This window comes from Pseudophryne corroboree, chromosome 6, assembly GCF_028390025.1.
Source record: "Pseudophryne corroboree isolate aPseCor3 chromosome 6, aPseCor3.hap2, whole genome shotgun sequence".
Classification (NCBI taxonomy): Eukaryota; Metazoa; Chordata; class Amphibia; order Anura; family Myobatrachidae; genus Pseudophryne; species Pseudophryne corroboree.
Genome location: NC_086449.1, coordinates 743,248,556 through 743,273,076, shown reverse-complemented (window position 1 = coordinate 743,273,076; position 24,521 = coordinate 743,248,556). Strand labels below are relative to the sequence as shown.

General features: G+C 45.6%; 1 protein-coding gene across 2 annotated transcripts in view; it reads left to right on the top strand.

The window, feature by feature from the left end:
• VWF (von Willebrand factor) overlaps nucleotides 1-21,905 on the top strand; it is a 487,638-nt gene extending 465,733 nt beyond the window's left edge. For both annotated transcript variants that reach the window (XM_063928500.1, XM_063928501.1), the window contains 6 exons: nucleotides 1,562-1,678; nucleotides 3,798-3,896; nucleotides 5,786-5,914; nucleotides 6,380-6,419; nucleotides 17,505-17,602; nucleotides 20,446-21,905. In XM_063928500.1, coding sequence (XP_063784570.1) covers nucleotides 1,562-1,678; nucleotides 3,798-3,896; nucleotides 5,786-5,914; nucleotides 6,380-6,419; nucleotides 17,505-17,602; nucleotides 20,446-20,634 — 672 coding nt within the window. In that variant the 3' untranslated portion in view covers nucleotides 20,635-21,905. The remainder of the gene's footprint in view (nucleotides 1-1,561; nucleotides 1,679-3,797; nucleotides 3,897-5,785; nucleotides 5,915-6,379; nucleotides 6,420-17,504; nucleotides 17,603-20,445) is intronic.
• The last annotated feature ends 2,616 nt before the right edge of the window (nucleotides 21,906-24,521 follow it).

Sequence of the window (24,521 nt, the reverse complement as noted above, 5' to 3'; positions counted from 1 at the left end):
TAGATTGTGGAGTCTTTTGCCCTAGTGGACGTACTTCCGGTCCAGGGGTATATATACATCCGGGGCAAGGCTATACACAGCATGCTTCCTGGGAGCACATGGCAGGTTCCAGCACTCGGTAAGCGCTGTTTTTTAGCTTTGTTTTTTGTGCATATGTTGTGGTGAGTCGTGAGATTTGCACACTCTGAAAAGTAAACATTGTTTCAGTAGGTTGGGCTGAGCAGTTGCAGTGAACAACTATGACCCCAGGATACACTACACCGTGATTGTGATCGCTATAGGTATTAGCATATTGATCCTGCCTGCGTCTTGTTTGAAATTGTGGAGTCTTTGAGTCGTTTAATAGTCTTTATTTTATACATGCAGTTGCTATAGGACTCCCCACGATGCTGGCATTTCTCCGGCCCTGGACACTGTCACTCCGTTCTTAAGCCCCGTTGTAAGTGACCGCGGGTTCCCGTGTGAGTTTTTATTACAGTAGTGTTTCCACCAGTGGGTCAAATGGTATAGTGAGGCACTTTTTGGTTGATAAGTATAACTTATGCTCCAGGGACGAAGGTGGCTTTCTTGAACACTTTGGTGACTAATCACACTTTGGTTGAAGGTGTTTTATTGAGCATCATAAGAATTAGATTGACTGTACACTATAGTCACTATGTGAATGGGGTAATTGAAGCCCAGTTCATATAGTTTTTCTGCCATCATCAAGGGGCCTGGGAGGCTGAGTCTTCTCTCATCTTTGTATTCTTTTTAGGCATTGTTTAATGATTGCATATCATTGAATAAAACATATCGTACTGTCTTTCTTGAAAAAGATCCCGTGGAAGGATCGAAACGTCGATTTATGAGGCTACAATAAAGAACAGTTGATATTAACTAAAGAATTTGAATATATTTGTGAGAGTGCGCCCGCCACCTCTGTGGACATCTATATATATATATATATATATATACAGACACTAGTTTTACGGACCCAGCATATACTGGGTCACCTCAGTCCCCACCCCCGTGCTTGGCTCCACCCAGTTCTGGAAACCCCCCCCATGCAAATCCTGCGTTTGCCACTGGAGAGACGTGGGGAGAGCAGTGGCTACAGTACAGCATATGCAGGAGGATGTGTCACAGCCGCCGCTCACTGCAGTGTCCACCCGGCTCTAGTAAGCGAGGTGTCGCTTACTGGAGCCGGGTGGACGCTGCTGTGAGGTCTGGCGACAGTGCCACATCCTCCTACAACGCTGCTGTAGCGCTGCTCTCCCCCATCTCTCCGCGGCTCTCCCCTGTCCCCCCCCCCCTGTCTCCTCCTCTCTGCTCCCTCATCTCAATTCAACTTTTTTAAAAGTGGAATTGAGATGGCCATTTGAATAGCCCTGGTCGGATCCATTCCGACAAATGCATGTCGGAATGGATCCGACTTCAATTGAATATAAACCAATGAATATATTCAGTTTTGTTGATATGGTCGTAGATTACCTATGTGTATACTGTGTATGTGTATACTGTATATCTATGTGTATACTGTGTATATAAACTATATATATTGTACATATTGTTTTATTTTCAGCCTGGAAAGACATTAATGTCAGATGAGTGTTCCTCCTGTGAGTGCAGTGTTTCTGGAGATCCTGACCCAGTATATACACTTTCCTGCAAGAAAATCCGATGTGAGCCTTGTCCAAAGGTAAGTGTCGTGTATGAAGCAGTGGCACAGTTAGCCCAAGAGACGGGACTAGGAGGTGAGGAGGACCCGGCGATATTAGACCTCTGTCGCACAGGCCCTGGCAGTTCTGTTATAACAGCCATACTCTTCACATATCCATGTGTAATGCAATCAAAGCAGTATTATTACATATTATTTTTGATAACGCTCTCCTACAATTATTCCTGTAGTGACACATTTTTGAAGGGGCTGTTGAGTTAAATAACATCTTTTTGCTCTTCACCCATTTCAGAGTCACCAGCACACCATATGTATGTGTATTACCATATGTAGCATATTGTAGTACTGTATATTAGAGTTGTAGGAGACTGACAAGGAAATGTGGTCAGCAGACCCACCAAACCCTTTGTCACAGTCCGGCGGATCAGGTTCTGGGAGTCCCGGTACTTACCCATCCGGACGCTTTGGAGCAGTCCCTCCGGAGGGGGTGCAGGCTGCTGGCGATGGTCACAACTTGCAGGCAGGTCTGGGAGGCCAGGGGGCAGTGGCAGCAGCGAGTGTGTGTGCAGATTTTAGCTGCAGAGCTGCAGCATGGGTGCCACCATCTTGGAAGGGTCAGCTGACCAAATTCACCCAGTGACCAACAAGGCTAGCAAAGCAAATGAGAAACACCCTGCAGGTATAAATCTGGGTAAGAGATCACCAGTGCAACGTCTCTCACACAGCCTTGTGTGTGCTAGTTAATCGGTGCTCCACAGCAGTTCCTGGAATTCTTTCAATTTCTGAAATCCCTGGTCACCTCGACACACTTGCTGATCCTCCAGATACCCTACGCTCTCAGTGAACCTCAGTTTGTCCTAGCCTCCAGTCGACCTACCTCCGGGGTTCCGTCAGGCGTTCCTCTCGGGCAATCGGGTTCTGCCAAACCATCTGCTTCCACAGTCTTTCAAACCACAGCACCAGCAGAACCTTCATAGGAGACCTATGAAAAAGACCTTAATTCAGCCTGCCCGGCTAATCCTATTGAAGGTTGCCAACACCGAGCTTCAAGCCGCAATTCCGGATTCCCAAAACCCAAGTACTCTGACATCCTTTAACAATCAGGCTTGAAGGAGGGTGCTGAGTACCAAATACTGTATTCCCATCACGAGATCAGAACTGGATATGTATGTACTAATATAAAAGAAATCACCATTATTAAGCTGCTGAACCCTTTTAGTGATGTAATCAGTCCTATGTCAATGAAAAAATGTCCCTGTGCTATGAAAACAGGTTCATGATTCCAGACTAAAACCCCTGGGTCCAGCCTGGATCTGAACATAGCTTGAAATCGCTGGTTGTACCCGGGATATTGCTGGGGCCTACCTGCATAATCTCCAAGCACTGGGAATGGGACTATCTCCATGCAGTGAACGGGATCTGGTTGTACAACCTGGGTTACTGATACCCCTTTCACACCAGCTGCTTTGAACACGGGTTATTGGCACACGAGCGTGCATAACTCATGTTCCTCTGCGGTGTGAAAGGTACCAGGGGCAACATACTGGGTTGAGCGACCCGGTATTTCAACCCTGCTAGCGAGCAGGGTTGAACTCGTGTTCAACCCGGCTCGCTTTGCGGTGTGAATGGGAGCCGGGTCAGTGCGACCCATTTCCCGTTCACAATGTGTGGACAGGCAGCGCTTGGAGATCACATGATCTCCCAGCATCGCCCACACCGCGTCACCGCCGTCATCCATCACCAACCCAGCAACATGCTGGGTTGTAGTCTGCTGTGTGAAAGGGGTATTGAGGCGGGTCGCACACTGGGAGCTCCCGTGTCAGGCTCCCGTGTGCCACCCGCCTTCAGACGGTGTGAAAGTGGTATTGTTCACACTGCCCTGTAACCCAGGTCACTGGATCCGGGTTAACCCTTTCACACCGAGCCACGACCAGGTTAAATCGGCACTAACCTAGGCTCTGTAGCAGTGTGAAAGGGATACTAAACTCAACTCTGGTTTGCTGAAGGTCTGGGGCCAGATAAGTATCTTCCTAGTAAGTGCCAGTACAGGCTACTGTTCCATACCATGAGTAAAATGCACTGGATGTGGTATTGTTATCTTGCAAGAGATATCTGTACTAAGTTACCAGTTTCTTTGCAGAGATCAGTTTTACAGAAGGTGGACGGAGCTTGCTGCGGGCAATGCTTGCCAACTTCCTGCACTGCCACAATGCAAAATGGAACACAAGTCAACTTAGAGGTTAGTTTTCATCTCTAATGCTTTTATAACTAGATGGGTAATCATTTAATATTGTAATATTATTCGTAACGTTCTAATATGAATTATATTTTCAATGATCCATTGTTCTTTAACATTATTAATTTGGATTATTAACAAATACACTGCACTTTCTCTTGTTACATTTATACTTCTGCCTCTCAGTACTACTTAGCTTTTTTTTTCTGCACTTCTATCACTTATTGTATTATCTATTGGTTAATTTGGTCTTCCTACTTTATAATGCTGTCAGTGGAAACATTTGACCATTTTACTGCCTCATCATGACTAGTCCTGTCATGACTAGACCTCTCTCTCTTCTTCCCTCCCCCATTTCCCCTCTCTTACCCCTGTTCTCCAGATGTCACTTTGTTCCAACCCTCTTCATTTCTTACTCCCATCACCTTAAACCCAACTCTTCCCAATGCTACTGTAACCCTTTCACCCATCCACATCATTCCTCTTCCATTATCCCCTTCTCGTCTGCCCTCTGGAATGCAAGGTCAGTTTTCAACAGGTTGACCCCCACCCTTAGTCACTTCTCTCGAATTCCCTCAACCTTCTTGCGTTCACAATAACTTGGCTATCTCCTACTGACACCACATTTGCATACTGTATCCCATGGGGTCCTCTCCTTTTCCTACACCACCAGACCAAATGGCCATCATTGTGGCAGTAATGGGGCCCTCCTCCATACTGCCATCCTTCATATGGTTGTTTATCATCCTCCTGGTCTGGTCTCCCATTTTCTTGATTGCTTCTCCAAATGGCTTATGTAATTGCTCTGTTACCCCCAAAGTTCCTTGTCTCTACTCCTCATTTGGCCTCTCCCAATGGTATTCTTCAAATGTAGATTGCACAACAAAGTTGGGTTGTATCTTCCATGGGTGCCAAGGAGGGGGTCAGGTACAGAGTTCCTGGGCCTGTCAAGCAGATCCGAGAAGAGCCTGATTGAGCCATGGTACTAGGAGAGTGACATGTTTGACTATGCTACAAGCACTCAGTCACTTCCTTGCCTGCACTATCCCTCCCCACACACACCCTGGAACTGCGCAGCAACTTCAGAGACCCCCGTTGTTCACTTTGGTGTGGGAACATGTCCCCACAAGTGACCACCAACACTCTACTACCAAACATAAATGATCTTTTAGCAGCCCTTCTTATCTTAGGGTAAGGAAAATAAACAACTCTGCTGGTAATAGTGTATAAATACATGGTTGAAAAGTGCAGAAAGACGCTAGAAATATTGGCCCAAATGTATTAAGTGATAAAGTGGAGATGGATAAAGAGTGATAAATGAGCAGCCAATCAGCTTCCTAACTGCCATGTAACAGGCTGTTGCCCAAATGTATTAAGCCTTGAAAAGTGATAAAGTGGAGACGGATAAAGGGTGGTATTCAAATGATATATCACTCCCAATCTCCTTTCTAAAGTGATCCCCGTTATCGCGCCCATAGTAATCAGGGGTGTCAAAAAAAACACAGGCGTGCCCAGGTGTTTTTGAGGAGAGTCTCTGACGTCAGCGCAGACCACTTCCAGGCCATCTCAGTAGCAGATTAGTGGCAGCCTCAGACCTACTCACATTTGCTCAGACGGCAAAAACTCTTAGATGTTCCCGGATTTGGGTATGCAGCTTGCGAGTGGATAGCATTCTGCGATGCATTCGCAAATTTGGATGTGCCAATTTTAATTCCTGACAGGGTGGCGCCTTTCTACTCACAGACAACTGCAATTTCTCACAATAGCGATCCATGCTGAATTAGGCCCATTGAGCGTTACTGTTGGTAAAAGCCCAGTCAATCTCTGAAGGAGGGGAACATGGGAACTACGTGTGAGTTTGGATGTCCAGTGATGATGTCTTCTCCTTGCAGCTAAATGAAAGCTTACAAGACGGCTGTCAGCGATACACCTGCAAAACAACCAAACGAGGAGACTTGACGGTGGAAATTAGAGTTACTACATGTGCCCCACTGAATGAACAAAAATGTTTGGCAGATGGGGTGAGTGTCTGTTTATAATGTTACAATTTTGTTTTTGTACTTCTTTTTGAAAGGCAAATAGTAAGAACTTGAAGCAATGAAGAATGAAGAAGAGCAAGTTATATAATTGGAAAGACAATTAATAGGGGTTCGGTATGTTAGGTTAACAGCAGTCGACACTGATGACATGTTGACATGGTCACAATGTTGACAAGGAATTTTTCAGGTAACCCTAACGCTAGCCCTAACGGTAATGGCAACACTTTCACTATGTCAGTGTTTTGCAGATGCCGACATCATAACATTCAACATTCTGATGTCGGCAGTATGACTGTCAACATTATGGCTGCATACTAAGAAATAGCGCTCTATCATAAGGGTTTCAAAATGACATTTCTCTTTAACAGTACAAAATATTTAGAAATGAATGAGTGGACTTGGTATTCTTCATACACAACTGACATCTGTACATTTTCTCAATTTCAGGGTACAGTTAAAAAACTGGAAGATTCTTGTTGCAAAATCTGTGAGTAAAGACTGTATATTAATCATATTTCCTGGTAATAAAAAAGTTATTAAATATGTTTAATAAACGATTTAAAGCATCAACCCCATCACCAATGCATGGAATATAAGTATGATATATCCTGGCAGTCCGGTTCATTTCATTAAGTCAGTAGATCTCTTTAATTTCCATTCTAATTTTATGGTGATCACCAATTTATAATTCAAAATCATTGCTCTTATTTTACTATTTTTTTTACTGACTGTGTTATTTATTGTGTAAATAAGTATGGTACTTTACAGCATTGTTTATTAAATTATGTTAAGCACAAGGGGGGTCATTCCGAGTTGATCGTAGCTGTGCTAAATTTAGCACAGCTAAGATCATCTTCCCTGACATGCGGTGGGACGCCCAGCACAGGGCTAGTCCGCCCCGCATGTCAGTGTTATCCCCCCCTCCCCCCTGCAGAAGTGCAAAGGCATCGCACAGCGGCGATGCCTTTGCACTTCAAGAGTAGCTCTCGACCAGCGCAGGTTTAGCGTGCTGGCCGGGAGCTATTCATCGCTCCCTGGCCCGCTGCGGCTGCGTGTGACGTCACGCAGCTGCTGTGGCCCCCCCCGTTTGGTCCGGCCACGCCTGCATTGGCTGGACCGCGCCCATGAAACGGCGGCTAAACGCCGCCGTTCTGCCCCCTCCCAACCAGCGACCGCCTCTGCCTGTCAATGAGGCAGAGGCGATCGCAGCCCTGCTACGGCCTTCGGGCATCTGGCATGTGCCGGCGCACATGCGCAATAGGGACCCGTTCGCTCGGCTGCGATAAAAAGCAACAAGCGAACGGGTCAGAATGACCCCCAATATTGTAATTACGGTACAATGGCTCATTCTTTAGCTGAGACAGAGTAGAAGGTGAGCCGGCCATATTTGCACTTGCTTTGTGTGTACAGAGCTACTGTAAATGCGTATGTTGAGCCATATGCCGAGGTGTGCCGGGTCAACTCTATTTTTGCACGTGGTTTGAGTTGCAGACCTAACCGTCATGATTGTGGTGGGACAGTCCAGCTTTTGGGGCACTGTCCCTCCTGTGGGCCACAGTGTTTTCCTGGAGGGGAAAGGGTGGGAGTGAATCTAGCTATTACATAGAGGAACTGGAGGCAGCCTAGTAGTTGGAGAAGAGCTGAGAATGCCCACAGTGTGATGAAATGGGAATGAGGTTATGACCCCACATTGTGAGGCCACATCTTTTTCCACACACACAGAATCTTGTCCTCCCCACTTCACATACAGTATGTTGGGAGGTATGGTGCTGCATATGACTCAGCATCGCCAGTAGCTGCGTATGCTCCAGTAACTCCATTATGTAAAAGTTCCCTTAGAATTAAACATCAGCTTTCATACCCATGCTTCCAATATAAATCTGCTAGTGTTTGAGTCTAAATTAATTAATTTATAGTGACAGATCTTTGTGGGATCTCCGATAAAGTGGCAACTTCACAAACTTAATTACCAGGCAATCTATCACCAACTCTACTCTGCCAACTTTTTTCCTTTGCATGAGACAATGAAGTCATCTCCATAAATGGAACTTTATCCATATATCTTGGTGGGCAGAATTTCTACGGTTAAATAATTATTCTCCCATGTTTGCTCTACCTTGTTACGTCTGTATGACTTTGTGTTCCTGGACTGGAATCTGGGGTTGGAATAGGATAAAAGACTGTGTGAAGGAAACTTGGTGACTTGATAAAGTACCTATGCATGGACTGGAATCTGAGTGGGATAGGGAAGGTGTTACTGGTACCTCTAATGAGGACCAATAACTATGGGTATGAACGCGAAACTAGATGAGGACCAACTAATATGAACTGGCTGAGAATGGCTGGACTTGATCCGATGAAAACTCTGGGACCGGTAGAATACTCAAATGGGAAAGGTTCGAAGGTCAGTGTGTAGAGGACCTACTGAGGAGAGTTCAGCGGTACAGTCTTTGGATCTAGACCTGGGACCAGGACTAGGACTAAAGGAACCAGACACTGAGGTGGGACTGGAACCAAAATTGCTTAGAACCGGGCCGGAACTGGAATTACTGGGAACTGGGCTGGAACTGGAATTACTGAGCACCGGGCTGGAACTGGAATTGATGGGCACGGACTGGAAACGGAATTACTTTGATGTGGTTCTCCAGAAATCTGAATCCACCACAATGGATCCAAACCAAAACAAAACCTGGGACTCGGTTCGGATCTTTCCACAGTTCAGAATTAGGATTTTAAATCCAAATTTTGGTATTTGGATTACAAAAATTGTATGATTTTTAGCTGTTTTTATCTATTTTTATCAATAATTATCAATGTTTTATTGCTTTTTAACCGAACCAAAAAAAAAATCTGAATGAAAACAATTGAGGGTGGTCTTGCCAAAACTCCAAAAAACAAAACATGATGATGAATTAGAACCAAAACTAAAACACAGGGGTCCATGCATTTTATTGTACCATGACATACAGTACATCAAAACCAATTGTAGAGTATGTAATAGGAGTTGTGTTACATTACAACAGTTACTTTTAGATCGACTTCATCACTTTACTTTGTAAATTGAACAATGGAGCAGTCATAATACAGGGTCAAGAGGGGTAAACAAATTACGAAGATATGGGGGTCGTGTCCTCACTCATTGTAAAACTACTTTGAAGAAACTGCGCTTTGGCCTCTCTTCAATTCAAACACCTGCTTTCTCCATGTCTTGGACACTACTTGCTGGGCACCTTGTTTGAACATTGCAAGGAGATAACACCTACTTGCTACACCTCTGATTGTTTTAAGTATTTCACCTACAGCTTCTGGTCTCCACCCTGGACCCTGTCTCCAACTGGAACTCAATGACCTGACCGCATCTTTCCACGTACCCTAACTTTCATCCTAGTACCCTATCCCTCACCCTAACACCACTACCTTAAGCCTCACCCTTAAGTGCCTTGAGTCCTACTGGAGTAAGTGCACTATATAAATAAAATAATAATAATAATAATTATTATTATTATTATTATTATTATAGCTAAACCTCACCCTTAATCTTAAACCTCAACACCAATACCTAAAATCCTCACAATCCTACTACCCTAACACTTACTCTTAATCTGAAGCCTGTTCCTTACCATAATACTCAAACACTACCACCCAAACCAAACCCCTAAATCAAACCCATAATCCAACGCTAACCCTTAACCCTAATAACTGCACCCGAAAAGGGCAGACTAGATGGGCCAAATGGCTCTTATCTTAACTCAAATTCTATTTTCATGTTACTTTGAACTGGGCTAGAACAAGAATTGCTTTGCGCCAGACTAGAAGCGGGATTGCTGGGAACCGAGCTGGTACCTGTATAACCACTGGATACAAGATAGGAGCTTGCTTTCCCAGTGGAAGACTCAGAGAATGTACACTGAGGAGTGCACAGAGGGTCTGGTCACAGAGCAAACTGTGAGAGACATTGCATTGGCAAAAAGCCAGTCCTCAAGTAAGTTCTCTTATAGGGGCTGCTGGTTGTAGATTGGCTATTGATGTCAGATGACCAGGGACTGGAAACACATACAGCAATCACCCGACTCAAGCAAACATGGCTGCACCCTGTGACTGGAGTTGGCAGGAACCACCATGTGGGAGACTCTGGAAATGCCTGCCACCCCAGTATACAGATTCTGGCAGATTGAGAAATTGAGAGCCACAGCAGCAGCAGACTCCCAGGGATTCCAAAGGATGCACACCCCCAGGAATTCCTGAGAAGCCGTGTCAGCATCAGGAGCTGTAAATATAGGGGTCTGTTACTGAGGTCTCCAGGCCATTTTGTGACATACCTAATCCAAACCCTCCACCTTAACATGTTCAAACTTCTTCCACAGCTGACTAACAAATGTATTTGGTCTGTCAGAAAACATAGCTTCCACATGGATGTTCTCTGCTCACGAAGAAGGCCCCCCGGAGATCCCAATTTTCTCAAGAGCTATAGAGCAACCTGCTTAACCAGTCCATCCTATTATAGCCTAGCACGAGAATTTGGGTGGACATGAGACCAAACTCCTAATCCATAAACACTGTTGTGGAGCTTCCATTACCTTAAACCTTCACCGGGCTAGTCTACCTCCTAAATTATCATTCTCCTTCTCCATCTGGAATCTTAGTTTATGCTTATAACCTTGGCCCTCATTCCGAGTTGTTCGCTCGTTCTTTTTCATCGCATCGCAGTGAAAATCCGCTTAGTACGCATGCGCAAAGTTCGCACTGCGACTGCGCCAAGTAACTTTACTATGAAGAAAGTATTTTTACTCACGGCTTTTTCTTCGCTCCGGCGATCGTAATGTGATTGACAGGAAATGGGTGTTACTGGGCGGAAACACGGCGTTTCAGGGGCGTGTGGCTGAAAACGCTACCGTTTCCGGAAAAAACGCAGGAGTGGCCGGAGAAACGGTGGGAGTGCCTGGGCGAACGCTGGGTGTGTTTGTGACGTCAACCAGGAACGACAAGCACTGAACTGATCGCACAGGCAGAGTAAGTCTGGAGCTACTCTGAAACTGCTAAGTAGTTAGTAATCGCAATATTGCGAATACATCGGTCGCAATTTTAAGAAGCTAAGATTCACTCCCAGTAGGCGGCGGCTTAGCGTGTGTAACTCTGCTAAATTCGCCTTGCGACCGATCAACTCGGAATGAGGGCCCTTGTTTCTAAATCATTGCAGATGTCTCCATTGTGGAACAACCCAAAATTTCCTCATGGCCTAACCCTGACTGCCTTCTGAATGGATTCAGCGAGATATCCATTTCTTGGACGGAATATATCACTAGTATTACCCACGACCCCAGAGATTTTTCTTCTCCTGAAAACATGGATTTTGCATTTTCAGGCCACTCATCCATTGCAAATTTGATTAGTTTCTCTCTGATCAATGTCATTTTCACTTGTCAGCAGTGATCCCTACCCCTTCTCCCTCTCTTTATTATCTCCCTCTCTTCCCTCTCACCTCCCTCACCTCTATCTCCTGCCGTGTCACTTTGCCAGGCACCTCGATGATTATACATACATACTGTTTCTGACATTACATTACTCTCCAATGATTGACCCTTGTTCTCATCTTCCAGTTTATATTGTTCATTAGACTCTCTGAAGCACTGATGTGACTACAGTTTTCTCCCCTCCCTGTTTCCCATATCGGTTATCCCTCCTATTTCCATGTTTTCTCTTACGTCCTAGAGGATGCTGGGGTACACATTAGTACCATGGGGTATAGACGGGTCCCTTGGGAGCCATGGGCACTTTAAGAGTTTAATAGTGTTGGCTGGCTCCTCCCTCTATGCCCCTCCTACCAGACTCAGTGTAGAAAATGTGCCCGGTGGAGCCGGTCACAGCAAGGGGAGCTCCTAGGAGTTCTTTTAGTTTTTTTGTTTTTTTTAAAGAGTTAGGCACAGGGAGGGTGTTGGCAACAGCCTCCCTGCTTCGTGGGACTGAAGGGGGGAGTAGGATCCAACCCTCTGAGGTTAATGGGCACTATCTCCGCTGACAGGACACTGAGCTCCTGAGGGTGATGATCGCAAGCCCCCGAGGCGACCGCTCACTCCCGCAGCACGGTGGTGAGTAGGTTCCCGACGTCCCGACAAGCGGGGAACCGGTGAGAATGGAAGCATCAGGGTAGGAGCGCAGCGCTGTAGCTGCGCTCTGGAGGGCTCAGAGGCACTGCTGTGCGGCGCTGTGAGGGGTGCCCTGGTTCAGCGTGATACCCTTAAAACTGGTCATCTGGGCTATCAGGGAATTTTACTGCTAGCAATGTGTTTTACCTCAGGCCAGTATAATCTTAAAGTGTGGGAAGACGCGCCATGACAGGGGGCGGAGCTTCTCAGAGTGGATCCAGCAGCTCACCAGCGCCATTTTCTCCCTGCAGATCACACACAGAGACGCTGACAGGGAGCGATGACCCTCCACATAACTCCAACTATCCTGTGCGGTGCCACGGGTTATAGAAGGGGGGGAGAGAGTGTTATTCACAATTTTACACTGTGTAGTCTATTAAGGTTGCACAGTCAGCGCCAGGCTTTTATTATATAACTGCCTACTGGGGCGCTGTGTGGGACTGGCTCCATTAATTCTGTGTCTCTCTGAAGGTACTTGGGGGAAACTGTGTCTGACATTTTCCTGTGTGTGTGTGTACATATTTCTCACATTACCATGTCCAGGGACTCTGTGTCGTGTGCTGCAGAGTATGTATCTTCCCCAGAGGAATCCATTCCATGTACACAGGAATGTAATATCATGTCTCAGCCTTCTTAATCCGAACCGTTGTGGGTGGCTTCAATTAAGGGAATGATATCCCAGATTTCATCTAGGATAGTTCATACTGAGACTGAAACACAGGTTTTGAGAAAATCTGTAGAGGTTTTGTCTGGTTCTGTTCCCACTGCCTCCTCAAACTCCCCTGGTGTGCCCAAAGAAGCGTGCTCTTGCCCAAATTACGCAAGTCGACACGGATACCGACTCTGATATGGGAGACGGTGATGGGGATATGCGGGGGGGGGGGGGGGGGGGGGGGTGAGATATCCCTTGCAAAGGGGGTGCAGCCCATGATTGAGTCCATTAGGGATGTGTTACACATTACTGACAAATCACCTGAGCAGGTAGAGGTGGCTTACTTTGCAGACAATAAGAAAGCCTCCCTGACCTTTCCTGTGTCTAAGGAATTAAACACATTATTTGAAAAATCCTGGGAAAACCCAGAGAAAAAATTCCAGATCCCAAAAAGGGTTCTTGTTGCTTTTCCGTTTCCTGAGGAGGATAGGAAAAAGTGGGAAAAACCCCCTATAGTAGACGCTTCTGTATCTAGACTGTCTAAAACGGTGGTTTTACCCATTCACTGGGTCTACCGCTTTGAAAGAACCGACAGACCGCAAGATTGAGACTATGCTCAAATCCATATACACTGCTTCAGGCGTGGCGTTAAGGCCCACTATTGTCTGTGCATGGATTTCTAAAGCCATAGTAAAGTGGTCAGGCACATTACTTGAGGAATTAGATTCTCTGGATAGAAGTGACATTGAAATGTTTTTACGTTGCATACAGAATTCTGCGGGTTTCATGGTGGAGGCCATGAAGGACCTGGGTCATCTGAATGCAAGGACGCCTTCCATGGCTATCTCGGCACGCAGGAGACTCTGGCTGCACCAATGGTCTGCAGATGCAGAATCCAAGAGAGGTGTGACGAACCTACCCTTCACAGGTCAGGCACCATTTGGGAAAGCATTGGATGCGTGGATCTCCACGGCAACTGCGGGTAAGTCAACCTTTCTTCCCTCAGCCACTCAGACACCGGAAAAAAAAATTCTACATCTACAATGCAGTCCTCTCAGACCGCAAAGGTTAAGAAGTTCAAGCCCCCTTCCACTTTCTTCAGAGGTGGTCAGGGAAAATCCAGAAATCCTGCACCTGCAGGTTCCCAGGAACAGAAGTCTGGCTCTGTTTCCTCAAAATCCTCAGCATGACAGTGGACCTCCCAGCCTGGAGAGCGGGCAGGTGGGAGCGAGACTCAGACTTTTCAGTCACGTCTGGATATCATCCGGCCTGGATCCCTGGGTACAGGACATTGTGTCCCAGGTGTACAGACTGGAGTTTCAAGAGCTCCCACCTCACAGATTCTTCAAATCAGGCTTACCAGCTTTGCTGACAGAAAGCGCTGTCCTACAGGAAGCCATTCAAAAATTAGAAAAGGCAAATGTCCTTGTTCCAGTTCCACCTCATCTGAAAAGCAGGGGTTACTATTCAAACCTATTTGTGGCACCGAAACCGGATGGTTCGTCAGACCAATTTTGAACCTGAAGTCATTAAACCCTTATTTGAGGGAATTCAAGTTCAAAATGGAGTCTCTGAGAGCGGTGATCTCAGTTCTGGAGGAGGGGGAATTCCTGGTATCCCTGGATAACAAGGATGCGTACCTTCGCATTCCGATTAGCCCGCCACACCAGGCTTATCTCAGATTTGCACTGTTGGACTGTCACTATCAGTTCCAGGCACTGCCATCTGGCCTCTCCATGGCACCGAGGGTGTTCACCAAGGTAATGGCAGAGATGATGGTACTCCTCCGCAGACGGGGAGTAAACATAATTCAATATCTGGACGATCTGCTGATAAAGGCATCGTCCAGGGAGAGGTTGTTTCAGTCCATTGCTCTCCCGACTCGACTGCTCAGGGATCATGGCTGGATCCTGAATCTTCCAAAGTCACATTTGGAGCCGACAGGGAGATTGTCTTTCCTGGGGATGATCCTCGACACGGAAGTGCAGAGGGTGTTTCTACCAGTAAAGAAGGTGTTGGTGATACAAACAATGGTCCGGAAAGTCTTGAAGCCTGCCCGGGTATCAGTTCATCAGTGCATTCGCCTTTTGGGGAAGATGGTTGCCTCCTATGAGGCTCTACAGTATGGAAGATTTCATGCATGGTCCTTTCAACTGGATCTCCTGGACAAGTGGTCCGGATCTCACCTGCACATGCACCAGAGAATTCGTCTGTCACCAAAAGCCAGGATTTCACTCCTATGGTGGCTACAAATGCCTCACCTTCCCGAGGGCCGCAGGTTCGGGATTCAGAACTGGATCCTTCTAACCACGGATGCAAGTCTCAGAGGTTGGGGCGCAGTCACCCAAGGGGAAACCTTCCAAGGAAGGTAGTCAAGTCTGGAATCCATTCTTCCGATAAACATTCTGGAACTAAGAGCCGTGTACAACGATCTTCTATAAGCGGCACATCTTCTGCAAGATCAGGCCATTCAGGTGCAGTCGGACAATGTAACGATGGTGGCCTACATAAACCGACAGGGCGGAACGAAGAGCAGGGCTGCAATGTCGGAGGTAACAAGAATCCTCCTTTGGGCAGAAAGACACGCAGTGGCGCTGTCAGCAATCTTCATTCCGGGAGTGGACAACTGGGAAGCGGACTTCCTCAGCAGACACGATCTTCATCCGGGTGAGTGGGGCCTCCATCCGGAAGTGTTCACAAAGGTGACAAATCTTTGGGGTGAACCTCAAATAGACATGATGGCCTCCCACCTCAACAAGAAGCTTCGGAGGAACTGTTCCAGGTCGCGAGACCCACAGGCAGTGGCGGTGTATGCCCTGGTAACTCTGTGGGTGTTCAAGTCAGTGTACGTGTTCCCTCCACTTCCACTCATCCCAAGAATTCTAAAACTCGTAAAGAAAATAAGAGTTCAGGCGATCCTCATTGCTCCGGACTGGACAAGAAGAGCTTGGTACGCGGATCTTCTGGAGTTACTGCTGGAAGAACCGAGGTCTCTTCCTCTTCGAGGGGACCTTCTGCAACAAGGGCCGTTTGCTTATCAAGACTTACCATGGCTATGTTTGACGGCATGGAGGTTGAACGCCGGATCTTAGCTCAGAAAGGCATTCTGGCCCAGGTTATTTCTACCCTGATATAGGCTAGGAAAGGAGTAACGTCAACACATTACCATCGCATTTGGAAAAAGTATGTGTCTTGGTGTGAATCCAGGAAGTTTCCTACGGTGGAGTTTCAACTTGGACGGTTTCTACTCTTCCTGCAAGCAGGTGTGGATGTGGGCCTGCGTTTGGGATCCATAAAGGTCCAAATTTCGGCCTTATCCTTTTTCTTCCAGAAACAATTGGCTGCCCTCCCTGAGGTTCAGACTTTCTTGAAAGGGGTTCTGCACATCCAACCACCCTTTGTGCCTCATACGGCACCCTGGGATCTTAACGTGGTGTTGCAGTTCCTGCAGTCGGATTGGTTTGAGCCTTTACAGGAGGTTGAGGTCAAGTTTCTCACTTGGAAGGCTGTCACACTGTTGGCATTAACTTCTGCTAGACGTGTGTCGGAATTGGGGGCTTTGTCCTGTAAAAGCCCCTACTTAATTTTCCATGAGGATAGAGCTGAGCTCAGGATGCGTCAGCAGTTTCTTCCAAAGGTTGTGTCGGCTTTTCATATCAAGCAACCTATTGTGGTGCCAGTGGACACTGACTCCTCAATTCCCTCTAAGTCCTTGGATGTTGTGAGGGCTTTGAAGATCTATGTGAAGAGGACTGCTCGTCACAGAAATTTGGACGCTCTGTTTGTCCTTTATGATCCCAACAAGGTTGGGTGGCCTGCTTCTAAGCAGACGATTTCTCGCTGGATCAGGTTCACTATCCAGCATACATATTCTATGGCAGGATTGCCGTGTCCAAAATCTGTTAAGGCCCACTCTACTCGTAAGGTGGGTTCTTCCTGGGCGGCTGCCCAGGGTGTCTTGGCTTTACAACTTTGCCGAGCGGCTACTTGGTCAGGATCGAACACGTTTGCTAAGTTCTACAAGTTCGATACTTTGGCTTCTGGGGACCTACAGTTTGGTCAATCAGTTCTACAGGAGCCTCCGCGCTCTCCCTCCCGTATTGGGAGCTTTGGTACATCCCCATGGTACTAATGTGGACCATGTGGTACTAATGCATCCTCTAGGACGTAAGAGAAAATAGGATTTTAATTACCTACTGGTAAATACTTTTCTTGTAGTCTGTAGAGGATGCTGGGCGCCCGCCCAGCGCTTCGTTTTCCTGCAGTAGTTACTTGGTTCAGTACTGCCTTGTTACTTGGTTAAGTACTGTTGTTCAGCTTTTGCTGACTTGTTCAAGCTTGTTGGTTTGCCTTGTTATGTGTGAGCTGGTGTGAATCTCGCCACTATCTGTGTATTTCCTTCTCTCGAAATATATCCGTCTCCTCAGGCACAGTTTATAGACTGAGTCTGGTAGGAGGGGCATAGAGGAAGGAGCCAGCCCACACTAATAAACTCTTAAAGTCCTCATGACTCCCAAGGGACCCGTCTATACCCCATGGTACTAATGTGGACCCCAGCACCCTCTACGGACTACGAGAAAAGGATTTACCGGTAGGTAATTAAAATCCTATTTTTATCCAGTTTGAAAATCAATGAACGTACTTTTATGTAAAAAAAATAAAAAAAATAAACTGATAAATCAGATCATTCTTCCTGTCCAGTTGCTTATACTTGTATAAAAAAATTACTTTATTAGTCATTACTTCAGTTTCATACTGTGCTTGTGTCATTTTCCAGTTGTGGAACCAGACTGTAAAAAGACTACCGCTACCATACAACATCTCCAAGTTGATGACTGCGTAATGAAACGGCCATACAATGTGCACTTTTGTGAGGTAAGAGCAAGAACCTTAGTCAAATGCAGTGTAAGTAGCTTTTGTACAGTCGGTGCAGGTTGTGCATTGAATAAAATGGGACTCACACCGGCGCCACCCACCTTACACACAAAACTATGACCGTCAGTGCCATATGTATGTTGCCATCTTAAGGAACTGTAATGGCACTAAGACTAGTCATGCAGGTGGCTGGCAGGTCTGAGCCTCTAGACCAGGCTTTTTCAACCAGTGTGCCGTGGCACACTAGTGTACCGCGACCAGTTGCAAGGTGTGCCGCGGAGCCAGAGCAGCTTCCTGCACCTTCAGAGTGAACTATTGGCCCGGGCTCTTCTTAGAGGATCAGTCATGCTCTGGCCGTGACCTATGCCTTGATGACGCGGCGGTGTGATATCATAGGTCACGGCCGCAGCGTCTCACCACCCAGCCAGCCCACCCGCCTGTATACACATCTTCCAGTTCCCGCTTGCATCCACAGCTTTCCTTGCCCACCCACATCCACACCTGCCCGACCACCCGCTGCTCAGTATTCGCAGCACTCCACTATGAACAATCCCTGCCACTGAGGAACAGGGAGGAGGACAGCTAATCGGTAGGGACTAATATTTGTTATGTTATTTCTCCTGTGGGGAGCAATAGGATTTATGGGGGGAACAATGTGAATAATTCATGTGGGGAGAAATAGGATTTATGTGGGGAGAAATGTTATTGATTTATGTGTGAGCAACATGATTTATGTGGGGAGCAATGCGATTTATGTAGGGAGTAACATGATTTATGTGGGGAATAATGTGATTGTTTTTCCTGTGTAGGCCAATGTATGTGTGGATTCTTTGTTTACTGTGATGGCCAATGTGTGTTTTTAGTTTTTTTCTGTGGGGAACTGATGGTGTGCCTTGGCAATTTTAAAATATTGTTCGGTGTGCCGCAAGTAAAAAAAGGTTGAAAATCACTGCTCTAGACGACCTACAGAGAGCACACTGGAAAAATTGTAGCAGAGTATTAGGTGCAATGACAGGGATTGTGCTGTTTTCTGCGCAAATGCCAGCAGCATAATTCCGGGAGGGGGAGCTGCGAAAAACGTCGGCACAGGACCATATATTGTTACACTACATACGAGTCAGGAAACTCGTTCATACTTTTACACAGAACTCTACTAATGACCATTACTACAATTACAATGCAAGATGTTGCCTAGTAGCGATATTCTTCCTATCTAGGTGTTGCTTTGTGATTCCATACAGTGTAAGTTTAGGTTGCGAGAGTTATCTGCAGTTAGCGCTCTTAGGGGGACATGTACTAAGCAGTGATAAAAGTGGAAAAGTGAGCCAGAGGCGACGTTGACCATGGCAACCAATCAGGATTGATGTAACATTTATAATTTGCATACTATAAAAATATACAGAGCAGCTGATTGGTTGCCATGTAGAAGTTCGGTTACCCTAAGGGTACTCAGGCGCTTTAGGTATAAGGTGTTTCACCAAGCTGCTGCCTCAAATTAGAGGGGAGTCACCCCCACAAAGTAAGCAAAAAAAGAGAAAATGGGAGGCTGCGCTAAATTAATATAATATAACAACAATGATAATTCGTCTATTAATTGCACAATTTAATAATAAAAAGTAATATCGCTAAAATATTGTGATAAATATACCATAAAATACATGCAACATCAATGTAGCTTTGTAAAAACATACAATTGGGGTATGAACATTTAAGGGGTTACCCAATTTGCCAGCAATGGAGAAGTTTGTAGGTGGAAAGTCCGTTCCAAAGTAATCCCCCAGATTGGTCCGAGTCCAGTATATATAGGTATTTGAGAGGTAAGCAGTGTCCCATATAATAGCAAATTACCACTAGAGGATGTGATGCTCCTGGATTTTGGATGATGAGCTCCTCATGCAGTGCGGTGTATAGAAATCATCGGTTCAGTCTGCTATTGGAATCCTCAGAATACGTGTGATGGTCCAGATCTTAGTGGGGGTGGTTCGGTCTTCCTGCAAAGTGTATCTGGCTTGGGTCCCTTCTGAGGATTCCAATAGCAGACTGAACCGATGATTTCTATACACCGCACTGCATGAGGAGCTCATCATCCAAAATCCAGGAGCATCACATCCTCTAGCGGTAATTTGCTATTATATGGGACACTGCTTACCTCTCAAATACCTATATATACTGGACTCGGACCAATCTGGGGGATTACTTTGGAACGGACTTTCCACCTACAAACTTCTCCATTGCTGGCAAATTGGGTAACCCCTTAAATGTTCATACCCCAATTGTATGTTTTTACAAAGCTACATTGATGTTGCATGTATTTTATGGTATATTTATCACAATATTTTAGCGATATTACTTTTTATTATTAAATTGTGCAATTAATAGACAAATTATCATTGTTGTTATATTATATTAATTTAGCGCAGCCTCCCATTTTCTCTTTTTTTGATTGGTTGCCATGGGCAACTTCTCCACTGGCTTACTTCTCCACTTTTATCACGGCTTAGTACATGTCCCATAGAATGCAGTGTACACATGACATTTCCCGTACAGGTGCGCCCAGGTTCCGGATAACAGATGTATGGCAACACCCTCCCTGCTCACCCTACCCTCTGTGAATACACACTCCACACCCCCCTACCCCACCAAATAAACATCCTCACCAACATAAACTACTCATCTGGGCAGCGGGCACTTTGAGAACCGCAGCTGCTCCATCAGCATCCACGTCTCTGTTCTTTCTGTGGCTGGTTGGTGCCGCTGACATCATTGCTGCACAGTGTCACATGATCAGTAGAGAACTCACCACTTACATTATTATTCTACAGCTTTTATTTTGTATGTTTCAGGGCAAGTGCACCAGTAAGTCTATCTACGCCGCTGAGACAAACAGTATGGAAGAGCAATGCATATGTTGTTCTGCAAAACAGACAGAGTCGATGAAAGTTCTCCTCTTTTGCAACAATGGGACTACAGTGGAACACGAAGTGTTACAAGCCACAAACTGTGAATGTCTGTCTCGAAAATGTACTAAGTAACACTGTACACAAATGGTTATACTGCCGCACTCTAATCCTTAAACCATACAAAGTACCTCTCTAATCCACTCTATACACCATGACTGTAGTCATTGCTGTCACAATATTGTAACGTTAGAAAGACCATTAGTTGATAGTATGTAATGTGTTTATCCTACTTACAACACAGAATCAAAGGATGTATTGGAAAGACAACTGGTTACATGCATGTCATCCATGCTTATGTGATGATTAAAAGGACAATGGGCCTGCTTCATGTCTGTAAGTAAAGCCAAAAAATCAAGTAACTTTGTGCCCGGAAGAAAGCATGTTGCCATGCAATTGGAGCAAATACATTTCTATTGTTTCTGTGCAGGTTAAATACTGGCTGCTTTTGTATGTAGGCCACAAATGGCTTCATTTTTATACAGCAATTTAGATCTCAGTTTGAACACCCCCACCCAAATCTAAATCTCTCTGCACATGTTACATCTGCCCCACCTGCAGTGCAGCATGGTTTTGGCCAGTCACTTGCCTTTTTGCTTTAATTACAAGCAAGAACGTGTCTTCTCTACTGTGTGGGAAATTGGTATACAGTATATGTTTTGCTCATGGAGGCAGCCATATTGGAAATTCCTTGTTCATAAGTAAAAATAGGAAAAAAAGCACAACATCAGCCAAGACGTTCAGAGGATTTTTTGGCCCATAATGTGAAATTCTACATATTTGACAATCTAGACAACTCTCCATATAATATTCACATTTTAACTACATTTTTGTGTTATTGGACAGTGTATTATATAACAGCTGAAGAATGCAATATTTTTGTATAATTGTTTTTACAGCAACTGCATTACACCCTATAGGATACGACAACGCAATGTACATTCATTATCAGCACTTTACTTTTTACAGTGAATGTAAATTATCAGGCAAAGTTGTGTTTTGTGGTTGGCAATTAAGACAATACGGCAGATGTATAAACCTGGAGAAGGGCTAAAGCAGTGATAAGTGCAAGGTGATAACGCACCAGCCAATCAGCTCTTAACTGTCATTTTTCATATTCATAATGATTGGCTGCTGCGTTATCATCTTGCGCTTATCACTGCTTTATCACTTCTTTATCTTTTCTCCAGGCTTAATACATCTGCCCCAGTGTGTTACGTGTTTTACTTTACAGTGCATTGAAACTGTCAGGAGAGAATAAAGTGCATGAATGTAATTGTCTTCTACAAAGTCATAGCTACATCACTTATTGTATCTAATGTAGATGAATAAAGCCTTTTATTTTATGAATGTCTACGGTTCTCTATATTTAGGATCAATGCAAAGCAATGCAAACTGGAAAAAAATATAAACGTAATAAAAAAAAAAAATCCAAAGTAAATTATGGATCAAGCTAAGAATTCAGTTTTTCTGACCACTCAGTGGTAAAAATAGTATAATTACCAGCGGCAGCTTCTACTTTTTCATTTTGGGTGGGTCTACAAGTGTGGGTATGCGTGATTCATGTACTGTATGCGCACAGAAGAAAAATACTTCTGGGGACTGCGTTGGATGCAGCCACTAGAAGCCAGGTAAGGCATGTGGAATAGAAGCGAAAGTGGCTTCAAATTGGAAGCACCTGGCCGGCAAGTGATTATCGAAACCACTTCCACTGCCAGTGCAATTACTGGGTGTGGCAGATTTTAGGACGGGGGAAGGGGGGCAGTGCCAGCCCTTCTTCCCCACCGGTATTATGCAGAAAACTGGCCACTGTTTCCACAGCAATTCCACAGCAGCTAATGTACATTAGCTCAGTTCTACACCTCTTACATAACCTTAGCATCACAAGCCCCAATCATATGTAGGATCCAGTGTTACATAATATAGTAGTGCTAAGGAATGTTATTGCACCAAATACAAGGATGTTTCAATGATCCAATGGGCCACCATCACTATTCCGCTGTACGACACACTGAGCTCAGTCACTAAGGACCCTATTCAGGGTTTATCGAAATTGGGGATCCAACAGCAAAAAATACGATGATGATGTGGGCGCATGCACAGGGCCCATCCAGCATTTACTGGCCGTCCATTCAGCATTTAATGCGGTCACCCCACAGTAAATGCAAACATCTCTGACTGTCAATCAGGCAGAGGCATTTGCGGTGCGGGAGGGGGCGGCAACAATCCATTTTCTAGGCGGAGACAGGGGTGTCGGCAGTCGAATGGGGGGGGGGAGTGGTGTGGGTATGATCGGGGCAGCTGCGTGACGTCACACGCAGCCACTCCGATCAAAAAGATGGGCAGAAGGCTTCCTTATTTTCTGTGTTTACACTGAAATTGAGGTGCGACCGCAATTTCAGCGTGGTCACAACAGGGAGGCGGCGGTTAGCATGCTGGGTGGCCTTGCCCTGCGATGGGATGCACTCAGCATGCGAGAAAAAGGATTGCAAATTCTGCTAAATGCGGAATTTGATCCTTACTGAATAGGGTCCTAAGTTCACATCTATATGTGTTTTGTGTGTACATGTGCCATCCAGTGGCGTGCGGTGAGGTCAGTGGCTGGTGAGGCACTGCAGCCACAATGTCCGCTGAGTCCCGCCGATGACACGCTGAGCTGATGCCCGCTACCCAAGCCAATATCTGCTACTATCACTGTCCCTGATGCCTGCTACTGCCCCTGAGCCGATGCCTGCTACTGCCACCGCCCCTGATGCCCGCTACCGCTAATTGCTGCCACTGCCACTAATGGCCTACAAAATCACCACCATCTACCTCCCCCGCTGCCATTTCACATCTCATTCCAATGCCACCAATGCCCGTAGCTTGCCTGCTCATCAAACAGGCAGCTAATATGTTGTACATTTTTATAAAATAAAAATCAAATATTAGTGTTTGGCACTGGGGAGGGAGTGGGAGTGAATGCTATTTTGTTAATTGCTGCAGTAATCTCCCTGCCATAAAGCCCTTCTCACCCCGCAAGGCAGACCTAGCAAGACAAGTCTGCAGCTGCCTTACAAGGTGCCTGTCAGCCAGGCAGACTCTGAGGTCACCGTGGCTGCGGACATGCCCCCAGTGCCAGATAATGGACCATATGGGCCTGGAGCTGGAATTTATGAAAGGCCTATTGTGTACCGCCATAGAGGATGTCACCAGTGTTGTTGGGGTGTGTTCTGCACAGAGGTTATAATAATGTATTGTGAGAGCCTATAAAGGGGAAAAAACGTTGTTAATGTGACCATAATCTGATAAAATAAATGGAAATGGCACTTAGTGATGATGTAAATTTGGTAAGGTCTGTCCTGTCTCTGACATGTATGCGCAAAAGGAGACGGGACAGATCTAGCCTAGGAGGAGGACCTGGCTGCCCGATGGAAATGGGGTAAGTATGGGAGAGGGCTGGGGTAGGAAAGAGAAAGAGGCAATACCAGACCGGATGGGGCAGGAGTGGGGGCGTGATGGAAGCAGCAGATAGAGGGGTTGGGGTGGAGCTGGGGGCATACTGAGATCTGACCTGACACAATGTATCTAATGTGTGTGTATAGATAGGCAGTATATTTCTATATACAGCACACACATACATATGTAAATATATACATAGTGTGTGTGTGTGTGTGTGTGTGTGTGTGTGTGTGTGTGTGTGTGTGTGTGTGTGTGTGTGTGTGTGTGTGTGTATATATATATTCTAAATACGCTTTTAACACCGTTGGTCACCAGAACCCCTATTTCCCCACATTTTACTTTAATTTGATACAGCATCTTACCAAGGCTGAACCTTTAGGGGAAGGCTGAAGCTCTATAACATATAAGGGAGTGTTATATTGTCAATACCAGACTGTTATTTTATTTTTGTTAAGGTTCCCAAAGTTTTATTCAGCAAAAAGTCACAGTGGTGCAGGAGGCAGGTACAGCTAATTCTAACC